We start from the raw sequence: 22265 nt of genomic DNA, 5'->3' as shown, positions 1-22265 counted from the left end.
CGGGATTGCCTCTATTACTTATTTTAGTGTTTGTATACTTGTATACTCTATATAGAGTATTTTTATTTTTAGAATTATATTTATGGACAGAGTGTAATAGTGTTTATGATTTTGTGATAACACTGGGTTTCCTCCTCATATAGCGTGAGTTGGTTAACTGTAGTTTGCTGCCTACCACAAATTATGTCCCTGCGTGCAGAAATTGCACAGCTGCAAGAACTGCATAACATAGTGACCTGTTTTGAGGCTTTTTTGGAGTTAAAATCAAGACTTTATTGGATGAAAGAACATGAAGCCCGATGCTTTGTGTTACTTGGTGCTGTCTGGCAGGTAGAAATCTTTGATTTTTTCTGCCACCTTAAGCTTTCTGGTTGAAATATGATTCTCTGTCTAAAAAAGAAAAAAACAAAAGGGAGAACAAACTTGAATCCTGTGTTCTCCCTTAATTTAGCACTGTTGGCTGTTGTGTTGAAATGTTGTGTTGAAATTCCTGTTGAGAAAGTCTGAAGCTGCCACACACAGCTGGGTCAAGGCTGGGAGTGGCTCTTAAGGGTTTGCAGGTGAGGGCTTTTTCGTGGCATCCCGGCACTTTTACTGGTTCTGAAATCCCCTTTTTTGTCCTTCACGCGTGTTTGAGTTCTGCTGCGTACAGACCTGTCCCCAGCACCCTGCTCCGGCAGGCGCTGCAGGGTAGCAAATCTGAGCTGCTCGCAGCGAGGCAAGTAATTTTACAAGTTGTTCCGTGGCACAAACTGAGGGAGACTTTGAGATGCAGGAAAGAGGTGTGAGAGACGGCCAAATGCTGCTGGAACCGAATCCTCCGGCTGAGCGCAAGCGTGCCTGGGTGTCAAGGCATCCATTTCAGATTGGGTATTACACACCTGCTTAAAAAAGCACCCTCGTGTGTTGGGTGTGGGGTGCTCCGTTCTTGATCCTGTGCCTGTTTGGCTCCTGGCAGCCTCTCAAGGCAGCGCTTTGCCCTGTGCAATTTCTGTTTAACACATCGGTAACCTGTGCCTGCAGGTTCCGAGTGTCTCTTTAGAAGGCTGTTAGAAACGCAGGCAGGACCTTTTCATTATTTCCCAGAAAGGACACGTTCTGAGCTCGGGTGTGAGCGGTATCACGGCCGTGTCCCCGCTGCTGTGCCCAGCGCGTGGGTTCGGCTCCCGGCTGACAGCGATTTCTGCCTTCAGCTGTCCCTCTGTAAAAGCCGGAGGCTGAAAGCCTGCCCTTTTCTCTGGCCCGTCTCTAATTACTGCCGTGTAAGCTCTTTCCTCTGAGTCTGATTATTATTATGAGAGCTGACTATTCAGGAAAATACTGTTGTTTGGTTTCAGATCTGTGCTTGTGTACTTTATTAACAAGGAGCTTTGGAGTAATAATTTCGGAGACTCTGGAGATGTTGGTGTTCGCAGGGTTTTGTGCTTCATTCAGAATTGCTTAATTTATGAAAGCTGCAAGGGTTTTTGTTTGTTTATTTGGTTTTTTTTTTGTCCAGAGTGCCCAGAATGGTATCTCAAGCTAATGCTTTTAAAGGATCTTCCTAAATTAATTTACAGTGGGTTTGATTGCATCTTGGTGTTATAAAGCATAGATCAAATGCTGCTGCTTGGATTTAATTCCTGAAAGAAAACTGCTACTTTGCGTACAGAAAGCTTCACATTCCAATTCAGAGTTTTTGTTTCTTTTTATCTGAAAAAGGCATTTTGTAATAAATATTACCTTGCAATGAGCTTGACGATACTGAAAATCAAACCTGCTAATTCTGTTAGTTTATTGTCAGAGCAGATAGTTCTGAAGTGCAGTATTTGTTTGAGGTGTCGATCGAGGTGTGTTTAAGCTTGGAAAAGGGCCATCTGGTCCAGTGTTGATTTTTCTATTATTTAGTGGAGTTAATGGCTTGCATTTGACAAATGATACTCATACAATAAATCTTATTTGGATATTTGGCTTAATGAGACACTTGTGGGAAATGTTTTGCTTCTGGGCTTGTTTGCAGCGATGGGGGTTACTTACGAGTTGCTGAATTTGTTATACTGAGCCCGATAACGGGGAACTGCACCCACAGTTTGGATGGTCACGTTTTAAATGATGTTTGTACTGGAGCAAAGCTTTGCTGAGGAGCTCCTCTCCTGGAGGTGGATAGGGTGACGAGGAGGAACAGCTCACTAAGCCAGACTTGAGGAATTTGTGTCTGAGATTTGGGCAGGGTAACCTCAGAGCAAGGGGATCTGCAAGTCCTCATGGATAAGTTGCATGCTTGATACGTCGGTGACAGCACAGGGTCAGGGAGCTCTGGGAGCTGAGTCAAAGTTTGAGGTGGCACATTGAAAAGTACTGGTCTTCCTGATGCTAGAGGTCTTTCCACGTTGAATTTAGGTAGGAATGGAAAGATACGGTGATGTTGGGAATGGCCTCTCCAAAGTCATAGTTTAAATTTGGAAGGAAGAATGAAAAGAGGCCAGAGTGCTGCAGGAGGAGACTGGCATCGGTGCAGGATGCGAGGGAGGCAGCTCATCCCACTTGTGGCACTTCTGACACCACAGAAAGGTACAAATCGATGAGGAAACCCAGATGAGAGAGGACCCTGAGCTTCTGCTTCACCACCTTCTAAGCAGCCTCAGTGAGCCCGGGGGTTCTGGGCACAGACGTGAACACTTGCAAAGAGCTTTCGAGATTAACCGCAGCCTGGACACGCACTCCTGTGTGATAAGTTGTGGGCACTGCTTTCCCAAATATTATCTTTTTGCAGACATTAACAATCACTGCCTTTGTTTGCTCCCTCTTAGATAAGAGGAGATAGTGCAAGCAGTTCAGTCAGATATATTTGCCTTGCTCTCCAGGGGGTGCTGAAAGTGCCCTTGCCCACACAGCCCGACCACACATCTCCCTTGCCTGAATTACACCCTGAAGGCTGTGTATGTGGAGGCGCGCTAGCGGATTTGGTTTTGGACCTTTGAAGTCCAAATCCCTCTCTGCCACAGAGGGAAGTGGAGGTATCCTACCTCCGTCCCTGGCTCCTGGGGAGTTATTAGGAGCTCTAGTGCAAAGCGATCGCGACTTCTAACTTGTGCACGGCAGTGTGGGGCTGTCCTGTTGATTTTCCAGCCTGTTGTTTCTCTGACTTCTGTTACTTGACTGCAGTTTGCAGTAAATCTCAGCTTCCAGGGGTGACATAAGTGGTTCCTGCTTTTTAACTACATCAGTCTGTAATTTGTTGGTTTTAGAGCAGCGCACAATCCATTTACCAAAAAGTCACAGGTTCATTTACGGCAACAGACTGCTGGTCAGTGGTCTGGCATCCTTTCATTTTACTGTCTCTGTTTTCCACATCTTTTTTGGATCTTTGCTCTTCCAGCTTTGCCATGGGTGAGATCTAGATAGAGACTGTCTGCAGTAAGTCCGTTCTTTTTGGATAAGCCCTTGTTGCGGTTGCCTGTGTACCAATGGGGGTTGGCGTTGCCATCGCACCGACTTGATGTTAAATTGCACGGAATTGGGTTGATGGTACTGGACACTTCCTAAGTGTTACACTTAGTAGAGCTTGCTGTTCCCCAGATTGGTGTTGCATACAATTTTTAATCGCTTTGTGTCCTGTTTTCTGCATAGAGAAAGGAGATTTCATTGCACTGGATCTTGGTGGTTCTTACTTCCGAATTCTGCGGGTGAAGGTATCGCATGAAAAGAAGCAGACTGTACAAATGGAAAGCGAAATTTATAACACGCCTGAGGATATCATGCACGGCAGCGGAACACGGGTAAGCACCACCTCTTCTTCAGGGCATCTCTCTGAAAATCAGCTGTTTTCACACTGCTGTTTTAGAATATGACCTTAACATTTTTGCCTACAGCATGCACAGACCCAGCTACAGCTCTTTGTCAATACTGAAGATAAATAAGCAGTAGTTAGCGTAACAGAGCATGCATGGGTGCTGCAAATCTGCTGCCGTTGTGTGAGAGACTTTTGGCTGGCTTAGGGAGGAAGTGGCCTAGAAATAAAAATTCTGACTTTGATAGTAAAGTTACTTTCCACAGGCAGGCATGGACAGCAGGAAAACAACTTAGTCTTTGTAAGCAATGAGCATGACGAACCCTGCCACTGTAATATTAGGTGAGGGATAGAAGTATCCATGACAGCCACATATCTGTCCTGGCAGTCTGAGCAACTCAGCATTCCTGAAAAGTACAAGTACGTTAGAAAAATTACAGGAGGCTGATAGAATGTTTTGGCACAACTTCAACTTAATTTTTGCTGAATAAATGATAGGGTGATTGTTGGTTTTTTGTTTTTAGTCACCTGTGTTCCAAGAGTAGAAAATGTTTGGATCCGTGTATTTGGATTTCAAATTGGGTTCTTTGGAAGAATTTATTTTCTTTTTTTAGATCAAGAAGTGGATGACAATGAATATTTTACTGACAGATTTGTCTCTGTGTCAGTGTAAGACCAAACAGGTAATTTTCATTGTTGGGAACAGCAAGGTTTTTTACACTTTTTGCTAGAACGAGATGCTACTTAGGAGTATGAGACTTGAAGGAAACTTAGAGCTTCTTTCTGAAGAATAACCAAAAGAGGAAAACAAATAAAAGAAACATTATGGGAAAAACATTTCTACCCTTAATGTACTTTCTGTAGCCACTTTAATACTAGTGATGTATGTATCTAACAACTGCTGCTGCATTCTTATGCAATAGTGAGTGTAAGAGGGCAATCACGACTTTTAAGTAGCACTGATACAAGCCTTGCTGTGATACCTGAACCAATGCCTTCCTTGTGAAGACTTTTCCTAACATTGCTACTTTGTCATCTGGCCAAAAGGACATGCAGTTGCTCTTCCCCCGGGGCAAGTTTTTGGCTGGGGGAGCTGAGCTGTTACTGGTGGAATGTTGCCTGTTGCTGATGGAATGGTGGAGGTGGGCTTGCAGGGCTGCCCGCACACCCCGGCGGCAAGTATCTGTGCCTGGGAGGCAAGGCTTAAGGTTGACTTAAGGTGAGGCTTGATGGAGACACAATGAAGGTGGTAAGGAGAAGCCCGGAAAGGAGACATCGAGTCTTGCGTTCTCTCCAGGGCTTTGTGCTGTTTATGTTTTCATTTTTAAATATCTGAAGGCCATTTGGCTGTCAGGAATCAGCAGCATGGACCTGAGATGGATAGGCTTTGTCATGGCTTTTAAACTGAAGGGAGAAGCAGGAAAGGCTCCCACTGCCCTTGGAGGGGAACAGTCACTCCTAGTACTTAAGTACCAGGAAAAGAAGAGCTGAAAGCATCATCAGAACCGCAACCAGGTTTGAAGTTGTCCCATGACAATGTCCAACCCCAGCTAAAACACGTGCAGTGAGGCTTCACAGGGACGTGTGGTGGGTGCCCGGGAGGCACACAGGCAGGTGGTGATTCGATGCTTCTGACTGATGCACGTGGTTGAGGTTCTCTGAAATCTCTGAGCCGGATGAGTGGAACGCTTGGACTGAGCTAGCTGGCGTGGGGTAGGCTACTAAAACGTTTTTCAGCAAGCTGTGTCATTAAATTCAATGAGTTATGCTTCTAAAGCCTAATATATAATCAACTTATTGAAGAGATTGTGATTTCTGGCTTCACGCCTGACTAGCACAGTTTGTTTTGATATTTTATACTTCATTGCACTAAAAATTCTATTTTTGCCCATCCGTCAGACACGGGCTGACCGCTTTGCCAGGTGGAGACGGTTCCCTGTCAAAGTCAAGAGCAAATCTCTCATTGACTTCAGCAGTGTAATAGCAGGTCTACAACTTGTAAGAAGCATGTCTTCCACGTCAGCTCAGCAAACAGGAGCATGCCTGGGGCTTGAGTTTGGTGTTGCTTTTTGTGTTCTGCTGCCAGTGCAGGTGGGTTATGGATTTGTGGGTGTTCTCCCACTCTGAAGCTGTGATTTCCTTGCTCCTTCGGTCTTCTCCACTCAGGGGCTTGAGCCCGAGTTCAGATCTTCAGTTGCTTGCCAAAATCTGGTGGCTGACAGCCAAATGCTTCCTTGTGGAGATTTCTTGGAGCCCAACCTGAGCAGGCAACTTCATGGCCAGAGGAAGTAATGAAGCGTGACAGCATATTGCTCAGGAGCTCATGGCTATGTCGGTTCAAATCTATGAAGATGTAAAATCTGGCTGGTTCTTCACTCTTGGCTGTGGCGTTTGCTGTCCTGTCTCTTTGACGTTTGGTGTAGTGTTGGGCTCATGCCATTGCCCGCTGCACACCCATGGGTGGGCAAGAATTTGGATTTATCCTCCACTTGCCTGCCCTACTCTAATGAAGTCTACAGGTACTTTGTAACGGTGCCTGTCAGAGTCACTGGGCATTTGCAAGGTTTGGATGTTGATCTCCACCAGGGGCATGTACAAGTGCTTCCTTGAGTCTCCTCAGGAAAAATCTCATGACCGTCAATGGCAGCAAAGTTAATAAATGCCTCTCTTTTCTCCTTTTGAGCAGGGCCTTCCCCCTGTGCTTTCTTAAAAACAGTAGCAGAGCCAGGCCACGCGTTACTGACTTGACACTGCTACTGTGGTGTCGAGAACACGGCTAATCGTTAACCGCGTCGCCCCGCTGCCAGCACAGAGCCCTCGCGATCCCCCGTGCCCAGAGATCTTTTGCTGTCAGACTCAGAAAGCAGGTCCCGTCTCTTTCTCTCTCTGCAGTCGTGGTTCACTGAGTGAGAGGGATTTCTGTAGTAGTCGTTGATATTTCTGCTTCCTGCCCTCTGAATTCCCGAGAGGTTTGATGTTGGCTCCTGGTTATTGTTTGTAGGAGCAGCTGAAAGTTTAGTAGGGTTGAGTATTTAGCGAGATGCTTTGAGATGGAAAGCATAATAAAAATGTATGCTCCTGTTCCTCCTGGAGAGGTTGTCATGTTTTATTACTTAGCTATAGTTCTTCTTTTCATAACTCCTTTTCCTCCCTCCCTCATCTGGACAGCTGAAAAGAGACTTTCAGAAGCACAGCAGCAGTGTACACTGCTTTCCCATGCTGTTCCTCTGCATGCGCTCAGTGAAATGTTCTTGATCTGCCCAGGGCAATGAATGGCAACATTTTTCTCTGGGAAACTACTGTACTGCTTCTTAATCACATCTGACCTCGTTTTAGGAATGGGTTTAAGATGCTCTGTTAAATTGTAACACACAGGTGCCACTTCTTGACCTGCTTCGAACAGCAAAATACTCCTTTTTTTTTGTTTTTTTTTTTAACTGTTGCAGCCGTGTTTTGCTGTCTCTCCAAGACTCTGTAAATTGTTCTTAATCAAGCTGCGCATGCCAACTGCAACCAACAGATACCCTTTTGTACTCCCTCCCAGTTACCCCCCAACCTTCCCGGCGATTTTCCTGGCCTCATCCCACCGGTGCTGCAGATCGAGTTGGATGGTGTTTTGTTTTTGCAGGGAGTTAAAACGTGAAGCACAGTTACCTTCCAGGCCAGGCGGCAACTTGTTAGCAGTTCGACGTCTGTGGACAAATCCCCTGGGTTTGCTTTTTGTTTGTTCGCTGTGTGCTTTAGGAATAGATTTGAGAGATGATGTCCTTTTGGGTGGCTTCTGCGAAGCGCTGGCTTCTCTGATCTCAGCAGTGCTTTGGTGAAGCAGATGTTGATCTCCTCTGTGTGGCTGTAGAAGCACTCAACCTCATGTGGGATGGACCCTAAAAGTTCTTTTGAGATGCTTCTTCCTGTTGTTGAAAGGTTAAAAGAACATTTTTGTTCCCATCAAATGTTAAGTGGAAGGGTTGTGGCAGGCTTGAGAGCCATGTGCTGCTTCTTTTGGGAAAAGGATTTTTATATGGGTGTAAAATGATATATAATTCATGTATTTTTCTTGTTCAAGGTGTTAAGACACACTGCCTGAGAGTGTTTTCATAGCTTTGTCATTTAAATGTCTTTGAAAATTCAGAGTAGGTATTTTCCCCTTTCCCCTCAGCCAGCACAGTTTTCATAGGCAATTAGAAATGTTTTCTCCCTGAAACTATATTTCTAATCATGGTGGTTTTACATGTTCCTTTTTCTTGTAGCTTTTTGATCACGTTGCAGAATGCCTGGGAGACTTTATGGAGAAACAACAAATCAAAGACAAGAAATTACCAGTTGGGTTTACATTTTCTTTCCCATGTCGACAGTCCAAGCTAGATGAGGTAAGAAGATTTCACAATTTTCTTAACAAGCAGAAGAGCAACCGCATTATTAAAACACTGCTGTGAGAGCAGGATCCCAAACAGGCCTCATTTTCAGGATAAATGAGTGTTGTATTTCACTGTCAGACTTCCCGTTCGGGTTTACGTTCAGACTGGTTAACAGATGACGAAGAGGCATGTGACGTTTTGTGCTTTGCCTTTACACAAGCTCCTCAGTGTTAGAGTTTACTGTGTAAACAAGGTAGCGGTTTTTCCTGCCTCCTGCGCAGAAGTTTTTCCCCTCTCCACGAGGTGTAACTGGGAGGCACCTGGCCCAGCAGTGTTTGCTCAGACTTTGCTGAGTGTACGTACTCATCCAGGTTAGCGTCTCCTTCCTGAGCAGCAGTGCTGAGCCATGCCCCGAGCCGGGCACCTGGAAGCAACACACTTTAAAAAGGGCTGGAAATAACCAGCATTGTATGAAGCGACTGCTGAGATTCCTGGGACAAGGATGCTACGGTATTTCTGTTCGTGTCACAAGTGACTCGGCAGCTTCCTGGCGTAACAGCATTGCTATGGCGACGGCGTAGCGAATTAACAAGGAAAGGTAAATCCACACAAAGCGCGGAGAGATTGCGCTGTTAAAGCACGACCTGCTTTTCTAGCTTGCAGGTCTCTAGGTTAGCCTGGTGCAACAGCTCGCCAGATGTTGGTGCTGAGGAGTGCCAGGTGAGGCACTATTTTTGTTACATTTCATACTTCTTGAGCGATGCTGAGAGCTGAAACCAAGGGTGCTGGCTGACTCAGGGTCTGAACATAGTTAAGATTGGAGAGTGCCTTTTCCTGCATTGCTTCAGGAGAGATGACTTGATTTTGGACAGTAAGAGACAAGGTAGGGTCTCTCTTAATAAAAAAAAACCCAAACCAACACAAATTCTCCTGCGGGTTTTTGCAATGTTGTGAGCATTTGAAAAATATGGGTTGTTTGGATTCTCTGAGCCGAATCTGTTCCCAGATTGCTGCTTCTGTGAGGCTATGCTCACCTGGATGCTGGTTTCTTGTGCCCGGTGAGCGGCAGGAGGCGTGGTGGTCCCTGCTTTCTCCACGGGTAACAAGGTGGTGCCGCATGGTTGGGTCCTGCTCATTTAAACACTCCTCCGTCCTGCCAAGTCCTCACTGGCAAAGCAAAACAAATCCTTCCAGCACAGCAGCCGGTCAGGCTGAGGGGAGCTGCTCTTTGCCAGGGTGGCTTCATCAGTTTCCTGAATGATAAAAGTGACATGGAACAAAGGGCCCCTTTTGCCCGTTAAAGCTGTGCCTGCAGAGCAGGCTTTGCTGGGTTTCTAATTGATTCTAACGAGGGCAGCAGAGTGGCAAACCGAGTTTGCGGTTCAGTGGTAGGAGAATACCTCCTGGTCTGGAAAGAGTCACCCTGACCCCTCTGTGCACTGTAACTGTCCCAATTGGGAGAGCAAACGCGCCCAAGACACGTGGTTGGTTTTGAAGGCGAGATGTGGGCAGTGGCTGCTTGTGCCAACGGGCTTCAGCTTTTCTGGTTTTCAGCTTCTCGGATTCCCATTGTGATAGATGTGAATTTTGTGGCGGGTATAAAAAGCCTGTTGACTACTGTCAATGCTCTTTTCTTTCTTTTATTGTTATTTACTTACATACTGAATGCTCTGAATCAGCTAGGCATTTTCCAAATAGAAAAAAAATTAGGTGTAGTCATTACCTTGGGGGATTTATAGACTCTTTATGATGGTGTGCAGACAAGGAATTCAATACCGGGATTTCCTTTTTGATCCATTGCTGTAAATTTGGGACATACGTTGCTACATTTCCAGTATTTCCATTTGCCTCTACCCGTAAACAGTCCCACAGTGAAACAAGCCCGGCCAGCTGGGACTCCAGGCAGCAAACGTGCAGCACTCTGATCCCTGGCTGCAGCCGAGTCCCGGTTGTACAAACATCACATCCCTTCTCTTTAAGCAGTCCCGCGCAGTCAGCTTTTTCTGAAAGCAGTCGATTTCCATGGCCCAAAAGGATTAAACGGTTTTCCAAGAAAAACTGTCGAGGAGTAGCGGGGAGAAGAGTGGGCTGAAAATACAAAATGCAAGCAAACCATTTTCTAGAAACGGAGGGTAAAACAATTTCCCCTTTCAGTTTACTGTAGTGAGAATTAAAGACTGCCGATTGTCTCAGGTTAGATTGTTGGGTCATGTAAGAAAAGAGGCCTAAAGATACATTTTGTTGTATAAAATCTTGGGTTTGAGGGAAAAAAAAAATAATTTGTGTCTTATGGTGGCACCCTGTTGAATATTGGTCTCTTGTTTTATCAGGGCATTCTGATAACCTGGACGAAGCGCTTCAAAGCCAGTGGAGTGGAGGGAGCAGATGTTGTGAGGCTGCTTAACAGAGCCATCAAGAAACGAGGGGTAAATTGTACTTCGTTCTCTTTTTTTTTTTTTTTTCCACTCTGTATCACAGCAAACTGGCATTTCTTTGTCAGGGACCACCCTTCACGTCACTGACTTGGGCACGTGATCCAAGTGGTGGTGCGCAGTTGGCTTTCGTGCATGAAGACGCGCGCGAGCTTTGCCGTTTGCGAGGAAAACATTCAGAGTCGCGTTGGGGAAGCTGCGATTTTCCTCGTGGCACAGAGACTGAGTTAGCATGTTGTGGTTTGTCACTGGCAACCTTCAGCTCTTTTATTGCTCTCCGAAAACCGAGAAAGTTCTGCGTCTCAGTGCCACAGGGTTTTAGCGATACCAACACGTCCCGTTAACTGAGAAACTGTGTCTCGTGGTCTGGGCTCAGCTGGGTTGTGCAACTCCCTTGCTAGAGAGGAGCAGAAGAGAAGGGGGATTTCGGGCTTGGTGAACTGTGTTGCTCTGCTGATTTTTATAGAGGATGAAGGTGACCAGGTTGCTGATGTAAACAAATAAAAAGGCACTGAGCGTGAGATGGAATGAATTTGGGTTTGTGTAATGTTTGCAGCCAGGTGTTACAGTGATTACTCAGCATCCAAATTAATTGGAAGCCAGGCAGTATTCATTCTGTTTGGGAAGTTGTGGACTCTTAAGCAAACCTGAGTTCTACTGTCACTGAACAACATTACTGTAGTCAGTTACTATCATCAGACTTGATATCAGGTAGAATAACGCACTGGAGAAGCTGGGAAGGGAATGAGTTCATGTCATTTGGAGAACTTATTTAATTGCATAATGTGCCTATATTTTTGGTATCAAAATCTTCACTTGAGCCAAAAAATAGATAATTTGGGAATAATTTCTAGATTGACTTTTCAAGCAACTGCATCAAATTACTCCGTGATGTTTAACAGCAGTTTTCCTCCCTCACTCCCTCATGTACAGCCCTTTTCTTTCCTGCCTACGGGTGCTTATGGGAGAGCAGGTCTTTGCTCTCTTCCTGCTGTTTTACCATTTGCCGGGTGCATTAATCTGCTCTTACTGTGTTCTTGGGTACGTGGGATAGGGAATTGGCAGACGGAGCAGCTGATGCTTAAAAAAGATGAGCTTTCGCATTCAGACAAATTATTTGTCTCTCGTTCCTTGTGAAATTAGTTGGTACATGCAAACCTGTGATAGACACAAGAGGTGTTTTCTGGAGAAGCTGTATGACCCAAGTAACGTTTTGTTCCCCCATCAGGACTACGATGCAGATATCATGGCTGTGGTGAATGACACTGTCGGGACTATGATGACCTGTGGTTTTGATGACCAGCGTTGCGAAGTTGGCTTGATCATTGGTAACGCATATTGCTGCTGCAGCATGCACGTGGCTTTTCTCCCTTTGCCTGGCCTGTTTGGTTAGCGCCTTCTGATGTCCTTTCCCTAAAGGCACTGGCACCAATGCCTGTTACATGGAGGAGATGCGGCACATCGACCTGGTGGAAGGGGACGAGGGCAGGATGTGCATTAACACGGAGTGGGGGGCCTTTGGAGACGATGGCTCGCTAGAAGACATCAGGACTGAGTTCGATCGAGAGATTGACCGTGGATCCCTTAATCCTGGGAAGCAGCTGTGAGTGAGGCAGATATTCGTGAGCTTTGCTTCTTTTGTTTTCCTCTCCATGCTCCCTTTTCCGCTTGTGTTATGAGTTTGGCAGCTCAAGAAAGCTCGAGTTTGTCCGTGGTGAGGCAAAATGCAGGCTGGGCTGGGGGATGCGGCAGCACAGCTGGGCTCTGTCTCCTCGTGCCACCCACGGGCGAGTGGGTGACTGCTGTTGTCCTCTCCTGCAGGTTTGAGAAGATGGTCAGTGGTCTGTACATGGGGGAGCTGGTGAGGCTCATCCTGGTGAAGATGGCCAAGGAGGGGCTGCTCTTTGAGGGGAGAATTACCCCTGAGCTTCTCACCAAAGGGAAGTTTGAGACAAAGCATGTTTCTGCCATAGAAAAGTGAGTACCTATCGCTTTTTCACCCCCTGGGTTTCGCTGTGACTCTGGATGTTAATTTGCCGGCATCTCTTTCTGCCTTCTGGGGACATGTGCTGCGCTGGGGGTGGCTGCCGTCCTCCCGTCCTCCAGCGCAGATGCAGAACTGGCCTGTGGGGACCCCCAGCAGACAGCATGTGCCTTCCTCCCCAAGATTTCTCCCTTTCTATCTCTTGGGAGGAACTACAAAAGTCTCCCAGCCCTTGCAGCTGCAGGCTGCGCACTGTGCTACCTCTCACTCTGCTCACAGAGACTCAGAAGTTGCTGCCCTGCAGCTAAACACAGGAGTGAGTTGGCTTTGTGCCTCCCAGCAAATACTTGCCTTGCTCCTTGCTGTATCCACGGGATTGCTGGGCAGAAAGAAAAGAAGCGTGACAAGGCAGAGCATTCAGTCTCGTAGGCAGCACTGGGCACTGCGTGCTGACCTCTGAGCTATGCGCCAGTTGGTTTCTTACGGTGTCATCACCCCTTTGGTCAGTACTTAAAGGCGTTTTTAAAATTCACATCACTGGGATAGTTTGTACTGTAGTCATCAGGCTGGTTTTTCTTTCAAAATGCTGCCGATTTTGGCGCATGCCTGTAGAGGTACTGTTGATTGCCAGTGCAACACCGAGGGAACAGGATCTTCTATGATGCCTGTTGCCTCTTGCCCAGTTTTACTCCTGTCCCTGTGGACTGTCTTATTTGAACAGCTTTCCACTAATCTGTGTGTGCATTCACCTTAAGTACAGAGGTCCATGTTGTGGACCAGTGTTGAGCTGCGCAACAACGAGAAAAATTAATTTACTGAGAAATCCAGTTAAGAGCTAAATTCACCCTGAAATCTCACCTCGCTTCCTGAAGGGCACTTTGGTTATAAGTAGGGGCACATCTGTGTGCAGCTTCAAATTTCTAGCTGATGCTAGCAAGGTGCAAGAGTCCTTAAGAAGATGTATGGAGCACAGTTAGTAATGACAAGATATACTCCTTGTGTTTTTGTCTTGGGAAGTGACTGGGCTGCATGTGGCTAAGTTTTGCCAGAAACTTTGCTCTCATACTGGTTGCTAATGAAGAGAGAATGCAGTGTGAGAGGCAGAAATCCAGTGAGGTTGTAAAAGCCTGAAAGGAGACCCATTAAGATGAAATCACTCAGGCTACTTTCTCTTGGGGTTTTGCTTTTCATGCTGGGCTTAATTTATTGAGGTATATGAGCAAGTGAGCATGGGATTAGGTGTACACTCAGGACTGTGCTGAAGAAGCATTTAATTCCTCCAGGTCTGTAAAGGCACTTGCAAGTTGCTAATTTTCATGGGAGTGTGCTGAAGGAGCTGTGCTTTGGGTCCAGCCCTGGAATTGCATGGTTTGTAGGTGGTGTGTTTGCACCAGGCTTTAATAGAAAGCTGTTTCTATCTGTGAATTAGTGCATATTTAAAGAATTTTATTTCAAGCCTTGTGGAGCTTCCCAGTCCAGATCTCTTAAGAAATTTTCTATCTAAGCACTTTCTCAAGTCCCAGGCAGGGCCACCCGTAGTTGGACAAGCCTCGCTCCTGCATTTTATAGCTCCCTGGCTAAGGAGTTACTCTTTCCTGCTCTCTTTTTGTAGGAGCAAAGAAGGTTTGAATAAAGCCAAAGAGATTTTAACTCGCCTGGGGGTGGAGCCGTCCCACGAGGACTGCATCGCCGTCCAGCACGTCTGCACCATCGTGTCCTTCCGCTCGGCCAACCTGGTGGCCTCCACATTGGGTGCCATCCTCAACCAGCTGCGGGATAACAAAGGGGTCGGCCGGCTCCGGACCACCGTGGGAGTTGACGGCTCCCTCTACAAGATGCATCCGCAGTGAGTCCCTCTGCTCCCCAAACCAGGCCACGCGGTTTGGGTGTGAGATGCGGAACCCAGGACGTGGGTGTTGGGGTTTGGTCCGAGATATGGAGCTTAGTGGAAAGGAGAGAGACATCTTTAAGTGAAGAAGTAGGTTTTGCAAAAACAAAACCACAAAGAAAAGAACCAGACCCCTGGATAATTGCATGCCGTAATTTCAGTGAAAACTATGGTCCTTTGAGTACATACCTTAAGGGTTCTCAACAGACTTCTTGGAAGGAGAGTTTCTTTGTACAACATACTACTTTGTGCCCACAGCTTTGGCTCTGCGGAGGCCTGCATTATTGCACCTTGATTCCGTTTTCAATTTCAACTCAGTTGGTTTTTGAAAATGACTGCTGAACCCTCTTTTTTCCAGTCTTTTTTGAAGACATACTTGGAAACCAGGGGAAAGAAATTGGTGCTTACTTCTAAAAACTGGCTTGCTCTTGATTTTCCCCATCTCAAAAGTTCTCTTTTTTTTAAATCAAACTACTGTTTAGAATTACGTAAGAATCAGAGAGGAAGTCGAACTCTTCTGCTGTGGGTGTACCTGGTCCTGGTAATGGTGTTTGGTGTGAGTCTTAGTGTCAAAAATGACCCCAGTGCCCAAGCCCTAATGCTGTGGATTTTTGGGAGAGCAGCACCACCTGCGTAAGGGTTTCCAAGTTCAGAATGAAGAAATGGAAGAAGTATGCAGTGTGTGGGTGTGGTTTACGCACACATGTTAAAAATCTTTTATTTAGTAAATACTAACTGGTGATAACCAGTCAGTTTCCAATCTGGCTGTAGAATTGAGGGGCATACATGGGCAAGTTTTGTTTCTGAACTGTTGCCCAACAGCATTTAAACCAGTGAATTTGGGACAGCTTGGTGACCCCAGGAGAGGGGATGGGAGCAGCGGTGGAGCCAGGGGGTTTCTCCCATCTAGGATCAGGCTCAGGGGATCAGACTTTGATCCTCCCCCCTCTTTTTTGCTGGCTTTTCTTACAAATCCAGGAGGAAAAAGGCCACAGGGAAGAACTCTTCCCTGACCATTTTCTTGCTTGGGAGGCCATAGCTAATTTGGGCGTTCTGAGGCTCCTCACTCCCCTTGCCATGGGTCAGTGTGGGCAGCCTGGATTTGGGGCTCCGTGGAGGAACACGATGCAGACAGAGGACTTGCAGCCTCTCCCCTCCCCGCAGGTATGCCCGGCGTTTGCACAAAACCACCCGTCGCTTGGTGCCCGACTCAGAAGTGCGGTTCCTGCTGTCGGAGAGCGGCAGCGGGAAGGGAGCGGCGATGGTGACGGCAGTGGCATACCGGCTGTCGGAACAGCACCGGCTCATCGACGAGACGCTGGCTGAGTTCAAGCTCACCCACGAGCAGCTGCTGCAGGTGAAGAAGAGGATGAGGGCAGAGATGGAAGCGGGGCTGAAGAAGAAGACACACGAGACTGCCAAAGTGAAAATGCTGCCAACCTTTGTCCGCAGCACGCCAGATGGGACAGGTAGAGGCACCGGTCTGGCTGCAGGGTGCCCAAAACGGGCTCCCAGTGACGGGGTTTTTGTTTGGTGGAGGGGGACCAGATCTGGTACAATGGAAGAGGAGCCTCCTGTGCTATGCAAAGGAGGAGATGTCAGCCTGTGCTGCCCTCATGCTTCTTTGCATTTCAGGGTGGCCAGCCAAAGTTTTGCTTTCTTTTAGGGAACAGTTGTGTAGGTCCACTTTCCCTTGTTAGTTTAAACAAAAGAAAACAAGACACCCAAAAAGGCTGGAATAATCAGGGCAGCGTGTAAAACTGCTTAGAGGAGGATCTTCCCAGCTGATTTTATATCAAAGTGCTTCCTGAGCAAAGCACTTTTTAGATTTTGCTTGTGGTTCTTTAAATGTGCACAATATATTATTTTACAGAGAATGGAGACTTTCTGGCACTTGACCTTGGAGGGACAAACTTCAGAGTTTTGCTGGTGAAAATCCGCAGCGGTAAAAGGAGAACAGTTGAGATGCACAACAAGATCTATGCCATTCCGATAGAGGTGATGCAGGGAACAGGAGAAGAGGTGAGCATTTCTCTCTTGCATCACCACTGCTTTTTAGATACCTTCTTAAGGGTGCGTGACACATACCACCTCAAATGCATTCATTTTCTCTTTCAAGCTGTTTGATCACATTGTTACCTGCATTTCGGACTTCCTGGATTATATGGGGATAAAAGGTGCACGTCTTCCTCTTGGCTTCACGTTTTCCTTCCCTTGCAAGCAGACCAGTCTGGATGCTGTAAGTTCCTAAGTATCTTTTGAATCTGCTTTTGTGCTTATGTCAGGCCTGATTTCTCTGCCGTAATGTCACCTACGTGACACTTACAAGAAGGTTATACGAGGGGAGGGTTCATGCTCTGACCCTGACCAGTACAGCTGCTCCTATAAATAGTTCCTTTAAAGGTAATAATGCAAATGCTGCTCAGCCTGGGGCTGTGTCAGATAAGAGCATTTAAATTTTCCATTAAAAAGCAAAAGTCCATCCCTGCTGCCAATGTCTGTTCCCTGGCTGATCCAGTCTAACCGGACGGAGCAGATGGACCAGGGCCTAAGAGTCCTGGTCACCCTAAGAGTGACAGTGTAGCCTCCAGCTTGTTCCGGTCTGGTGTGCCCGTTTTTGCATTTATGCTTAACTTTGCCACGTACTTCCACCAACTCCATCTGTGCCACTGTTAATAGTTTCCTGTCTCCTTGGCACTTTTTGGAAAAAAAGTTGTAATTTGTCACACTTTTTTTTTGTTTTCCTCAAGTTTGCATTGCTCTGGAAATTTGGAGACCAAGCATGATTAGTGGTTTTAGATGCAAATTCCACATATATAAAGAAATACTCCTTTTCATCGAGACTCCCATGCATAACCTCACACTAAATCATTTGAAATGTTGAGTGCACAAGGTAACATTTGATGAATATTTATATATAACGATGGAGGAAATAGGAGCAGTATTCAAAAGTCCAACTCTAAAATGCTGATGGTAGGAGGCTTGATCAAGCCAGGGAGACTTAGGAGTGCATCTGGAAGAGAGGACAGGTTATTCAGCAAAATGTATTGTGTGTGCTGGTGAATACTGGAGAGCCTCTGCCTGGAGCTGAGGCCCCCTATGAGTCTGTGTACCAACTGCGGGATTTTTGGGCCATCATGAAACCTGATAACCTGGTTTCTTCCTTTTTAGGGTATCCTTCTCAATTGGACAAAAGGCTTCAAAGCTACAGACTGTGAGGGAGAAGATGTGGTGTATTTGCTTAGAGAAGGAATTAAAAGAAGAGAGGTGATTTCTTTGTTTTTTTGTTCTTTTTCTCCTCCAGCTTCTCCCTCCTCCCAGACTTGACAGACCTCGTGGGTTGGGCTGGTTCCTTCTCACAGAGCTTGTGTGAGGTCTTGTGAGAGGGTGCGCAGTGGAAATGGGAAACTTCAGCCATCAAACTAAAATCGCTACTCAAATTAAGCTACACTGGGGATTTTGTTTCATAGTTCAGTTTCTTTTTTTTTTTTTTTTTCCCCCTGGAGGCTAACTTTCTACATTTGGCAGAAGTCTAAAGGCTTCTTTCAAACCCTGTGGCAATTTACACTGCATCAGAGCATGGAGAAAGGAGTTTTCACTATAGTGACTGTAGGAATGTGCCTCAGTGCATCCTAAATGATAGTTTTTCCCACTCCCAACTCTTGATCTTGAAAACATCTCAAGCAGCATAGCTGAAGCTTTCTAGGAAGGGAAGAAAAATAGCCTGAGGAGAGCATTATTTTGCAGTTTTTATCAGCAAGTGCAAAGGAGGTCTTGAAAACCTCAGCGACTAGATTTGCTACCGCACTGCTGTGGTACAGAACAGCAGGAGCCCTCTACCATGTGCCTGTATACGAGACCTGCACTTAAATATACATAAGCTAAGGAAAACAGCCAGGAATATCCTTTCTTCTGCAGACATAGTCTATTGTAAGTAGAGCACACAAGGAGCCTGGCTGGCAGATTAAGTTCCTATTTTTGCACATGGAAAATCCAGCTGGTACTCTTGGTTGTTTGTTTCCAGGGTGTTTTGACAGCATCCCCTTTTGTGTGCTACTTTTGTGTCCTTTGGTGCGAGGGCCTGCCCTAAACCTGGAGTTCTCTCTGTTGTGTTTCTGTCTCCTGAAGGAGTTTGACTTGGATGTGGTGGCCGTGGTGAACGACACAGTGGGCACGATGATGACTTGTGCTTACGAAGACCCAAACTGTGAAATCGGACTCATTGTGGGTACGTGTTGGAGCTGCTTTTTATTTGGCACTTTTTTATTAACGAGCATGTTGACACATCTGTCTGTTTTCTCATGGAGATGTCCCAGTGATTAACTGAAAATACAGCTAGGGTGCCCAGGAGTGAAAGATTTTAAGATTAACAGCTATCCCTTCAGAAGCAAGCTGCATGAGTGAGTTAAAAGCAAGATTCAGCAGCCAGCTTAGTTCTGTCCATGATCAGTTGAGATAAGCACAGGCTCTGATGCTGAACAAATCCTGCCTGTTTTATCGGGGAACTTTTATCTGCTTTATCTGTTCCTCCGGTGAAGCGAGCTAACGTGGACTTGGGTAACCTCACCAGCTCCTGAAGTATCTGTTAGTTTAGCCCATAAGGGTTTCCTTGCTAGGGTGTTCAGGTAGCTCACAGCTTCCCTTGAGCATGTAGTCTCTCAGAATAAACTTGTGAAGCGTAGCCACAATCCTTGAACGGCGTGTGACCAAAAGCTCTGATGGACAAAGCGAGGCAGCTGACAGCTCCCTTCCCGGCAGCGAGACAGCTGAAATAATTCCACAGGAGACTGCCAGTGCCTTTGCAAATGCTGCGCTTGGGGTGTTGCCTGAGGTACAGGGCAGTGCAAGTTCCCAAAGCTTTCCAGAGAAATGACTTCTCAGTAGGAGAGAAGGGGACAAAGCACCTGCAAGCTTTAAGAACGCGTTCGGTTGCGGGGCGGCTTACGGGAAAACGAAACCCCACCGATTTCTCCTCCAGACATTTGGAAAACATCCAGGATGAGTCAGCACAGTGCGGCGTGAGTGGGGAGCCATGTCTGCACTGCTCAGTCATGGTGTGTTTTCAGGGACAGAGTTTCCTGCAGGAAGGACAGTGTGTCCTTGGGGTGCTGAGAGAGTCCTCCGAGGACAGTGTTTGGAAATTCGTACTGATGAGACCAGGCCTCTGCTTTTCATCTGAAATCCAAGACTTTTCCCCCAAGACCCTGCGCTGTGGCTGAGCTCTCCTGCAGCAGGGGAGTGCTGTGGGAGGATCTATTTTTGCTCAGACTTTTAGTGATGTAGTACCCTAAAAGAAAAATCACAAAGGAAACCAGACTTGCTGATATAATTGGTGCAGAATCTGCCATGCAAGGTTAAATGAGATTTTGGTAGGCAGCATCAAGAAAACTTTAACCCCAGGTAGCAGCAAATGCTGTCTCTCTTTGCTTATAAAGCTTTGCTCTCACTAAGGCCTCTGTGTGCATGGAGCACCTTGTAATTGGCACGTTCTCTAGGGTGCCCTTTAAGCAGAATCAGATATGGCATAATTTCAACAGAGAAGTAACCTTCCTGCCAGAGAAACTATTTAAGCCATTTGAATCAGAGGAAAACCAAACCAGAACTAAAAAATACCCTGTCATTAGCTGGTAAAATCCCTGGAGTTTTCTTTGCCTCAAAACACGCTGAGGTTTTCAGTTGTGCAAATTTTCCTCTGAATTTTTTGGGGCTGTGGGCTTTGTAGATGGTGTTTTCTGACTTCAAAATCCACCTGATTGCTTACTGCAATTTTGGGTTCAGAAGCACGTGAGGATTGGTGTGTCAGAAGTGCTGCCCAGCCAGCCTGGGCGAGCCTCTTCTCTGAGCAACCCGAAGTGCTTTGCAGCAGTAATAGTCTCCTTCAATTTAGGATTATTGAATAATGAGCGTTTTTGGTGGTGGTTTTTTGTGATGTTTCGAAAGATAATTTGACTTCATCATTCAGAACAAGCACATTCACATATCCCCTCGAAGTTGTTTTTCTCTTCAGGGCTGTCGTGCTTGTTCTAGGGCTGTTCTGTTCCAAAACAGAGTAATGTCAGTGTTTTCTTCTTTCAGGAACTGGCAGCAATGCCTGTTACATGGAAGAGATGAGAAACATAGAGATGGTGGATGGTGAGCAAGGACGGATGTGTGTGAACACGGAGTGGGGAGCATTCGGGGATAACGGATGCCTGGACGACATCAGGACGATATATGACAAAGCGGTTGATGACTATTCGCTAAATGCTGGAAAGCAAAGGTACTGTGGCATAAGCGGTGGGCTAAGTATAAGCCAGGCTGTCTTCGATGCTTTTAAGAGAGAATTGGATTTCTCCCAGTCAGAGAATGGAGAGATTAAGAGTGGAAAAGCTACCTCAGCCCTGCTATCCGGTGGGATCTCCCTCTTCTGTAGTTTTACTGGCTGCTGCTTTTTTGCAGCTTGTTTACTGCCACGAGACTGCAGGAGGTTTTTGATGAGAACTTGAAGAGTCTTGAAATTACTAGAAAACTATTCTTCTCATCCTGTGTTGTACTGAGGCTGGGGTTGAGATGGCTTGTTGTTCTTTAATTCTTGGCCTTACTTTAATCTCTTTTAGCTGAACTTTCTTTGCAGAGGGCTCTGCCTCTAAAAATCCTCAGCTTAGACCAACCAGCATGGCTGGAGCTTGGAGCTGCTCACTGCAGAGCAGTTGAGAGCTCTCTAACAGTTGCAGCTACCTCTTATTTCAGGCAATTTTCTGGATGAAATACAGTGTGTTAGAGGACCTGCCTTCTTTGCCCTGGAGGTTGGTCCCCTTTTGTGGGCAAGTGCTTCCCTGTCCCCTTCAAGAAAGGGCTGACCAGGAGGTGTACCGAGCACCCATAAAACTGGGCTGAGACTGCTGCCTGCCCAGACTACAATTTTTCATCATTTCTCTGCAGCAATGCTTTTGTGCCAGGAGCTTTTAAAAACATTTTGTGACTAGTGTAAATCTGCCTGAAAACCTGGAGGATGCAGATGAGTTGGCAGGTCCCTTGGGAAGCTCTTTTAGGCATTAGGGCTTGAACAGACCCAGAGAAGGCGGATGCTGAGCGAGCCTGATGCAGCGGTGGTGTCGGCATGGAGCAAGTAGCCAAAAGCAGTAGCAGAGGATGCCAGGCAGAATCATTTATTCCAGAGAGAGTTAGGCACTCAAGAGGGAGGACACTTGCTGGGTACAAGCCTGAGAGAGCTCACAGTATTAAATGGACTGCGTGGCCTGCTTCCAGCGGGGTAGTGTGCTGGGCTCTGCTCAATCCGGGGCAGAAACCCCACTTTAGAGCCTCAGGGGGTGAAATAAAGGATGCATCATTGGATACACTTTTCAAGAAATGGAACAGTTCTCAGTTTTCAAGAAATGAAACAGTTCTCAGTGGTAAGGGCACAGCTCGCAGACCCCAGAATGCTCTGTTCAACCCACAGTGCTGCTGGAGAGGAAGGAGTGCGAGTAGGAAGCTTGAGTACTGTGTGCAAAGTATGGGGCACAAGAGGGGTTCAGGACAGCTCAGTTCCTCCCTGTGGTTTTTGGACTACCAGTTCCCTACTGGAAACCAGGGGCTGAAATAAACAGCAGGATGGCCATGAGCTTGGCCTTGGCCCTCCTGGCCAAGAAGGCTAATGGCATCCTGGGGTGTGTTAGAAGGGGAGTAGCTGGTAAGTAAGAGAGGTCCTCCTGCCCCTCTGCTCTGCCCTGGTGAGGCCACATCTGGAATCTTGTGTCCAGTTCTGGGCCCCTCAGCTCCAGAGAGACAGGGAACTGCTGGAGAGAGCCCAGCACAGCCACAGGGATGATGGAGGGATGGAACATCTCCCTGG

At 46.6% G+C, this 22265-nt stretch overlaps 1 protein-coding gene across 1 annotated transcript in view; it reads left to right on the top strand.

Annotated features, from left to right (window-relative positions):
• HK1 (hexokinase 1) overlaps nt 1–22265 on the top strand; it is a 33591-nt gene that overhangs the window by 6957 nt on the left and 4369 nt on the right. Inside the window, exons 3-15 of the mRNA XM_009866889.1 lie at nt 3610–3758; nt 8020–8139; nt 10458–10553; nt 11788–11887; nt 11979–12162; nt 12381–12536; nt 14156–14389; nt 15596–15900; nt 16305–16453; nt 16551–16670; nt 17603–17698; nt 18560–18659; nt 20507–20690. Coding sequence (XP_009865191.1) covers nt 3610–3758; nt 8020–8139; nt 10458–10553; nt 11788–11887; nt 11979–12162; nt 12381–12536; nt 14156–14389; nt 15596–15900; nt 16305–16453; nt 16551–16670; nt 17603–17698; nt 18560–18659; nt 20507–20690 — 1993 coding nt within the window. The remainder of the gene's footprint in view (nt 1–3609; nt 3759–8019; nt 8140–10457; nt 10554–11787; nt 11888–11978; nt 12163–12380; nt 12537–14155; nt 14390–15595; nt 15901–16304; nt 16454–16550; nt 16671–17602; nt 17699–18559; nt 18660–20506; nt 20691–22265) is intronic.

Source organism: Apaloderma vittatum, unplaced genomic scaffold, assembly GCF_000703405.1.
Source record: "Apaloderma vittatum isolate BGI_N311 unplaced genomic scaffold, ASM70340v1 scaffold32553, whole genome shotgun sequence".
Classification (NCBI taxonomy): Eukaryota; Metazoa; Chordata; class Aves; order Trogoniformes; family Trogonidae; genus Apaloderma; species Apaloderma vittatum.
Note: the sequence above shows the minus strand (reverse complement) of the source record. Positions and strands in the feature narration are given on the sequence as shown.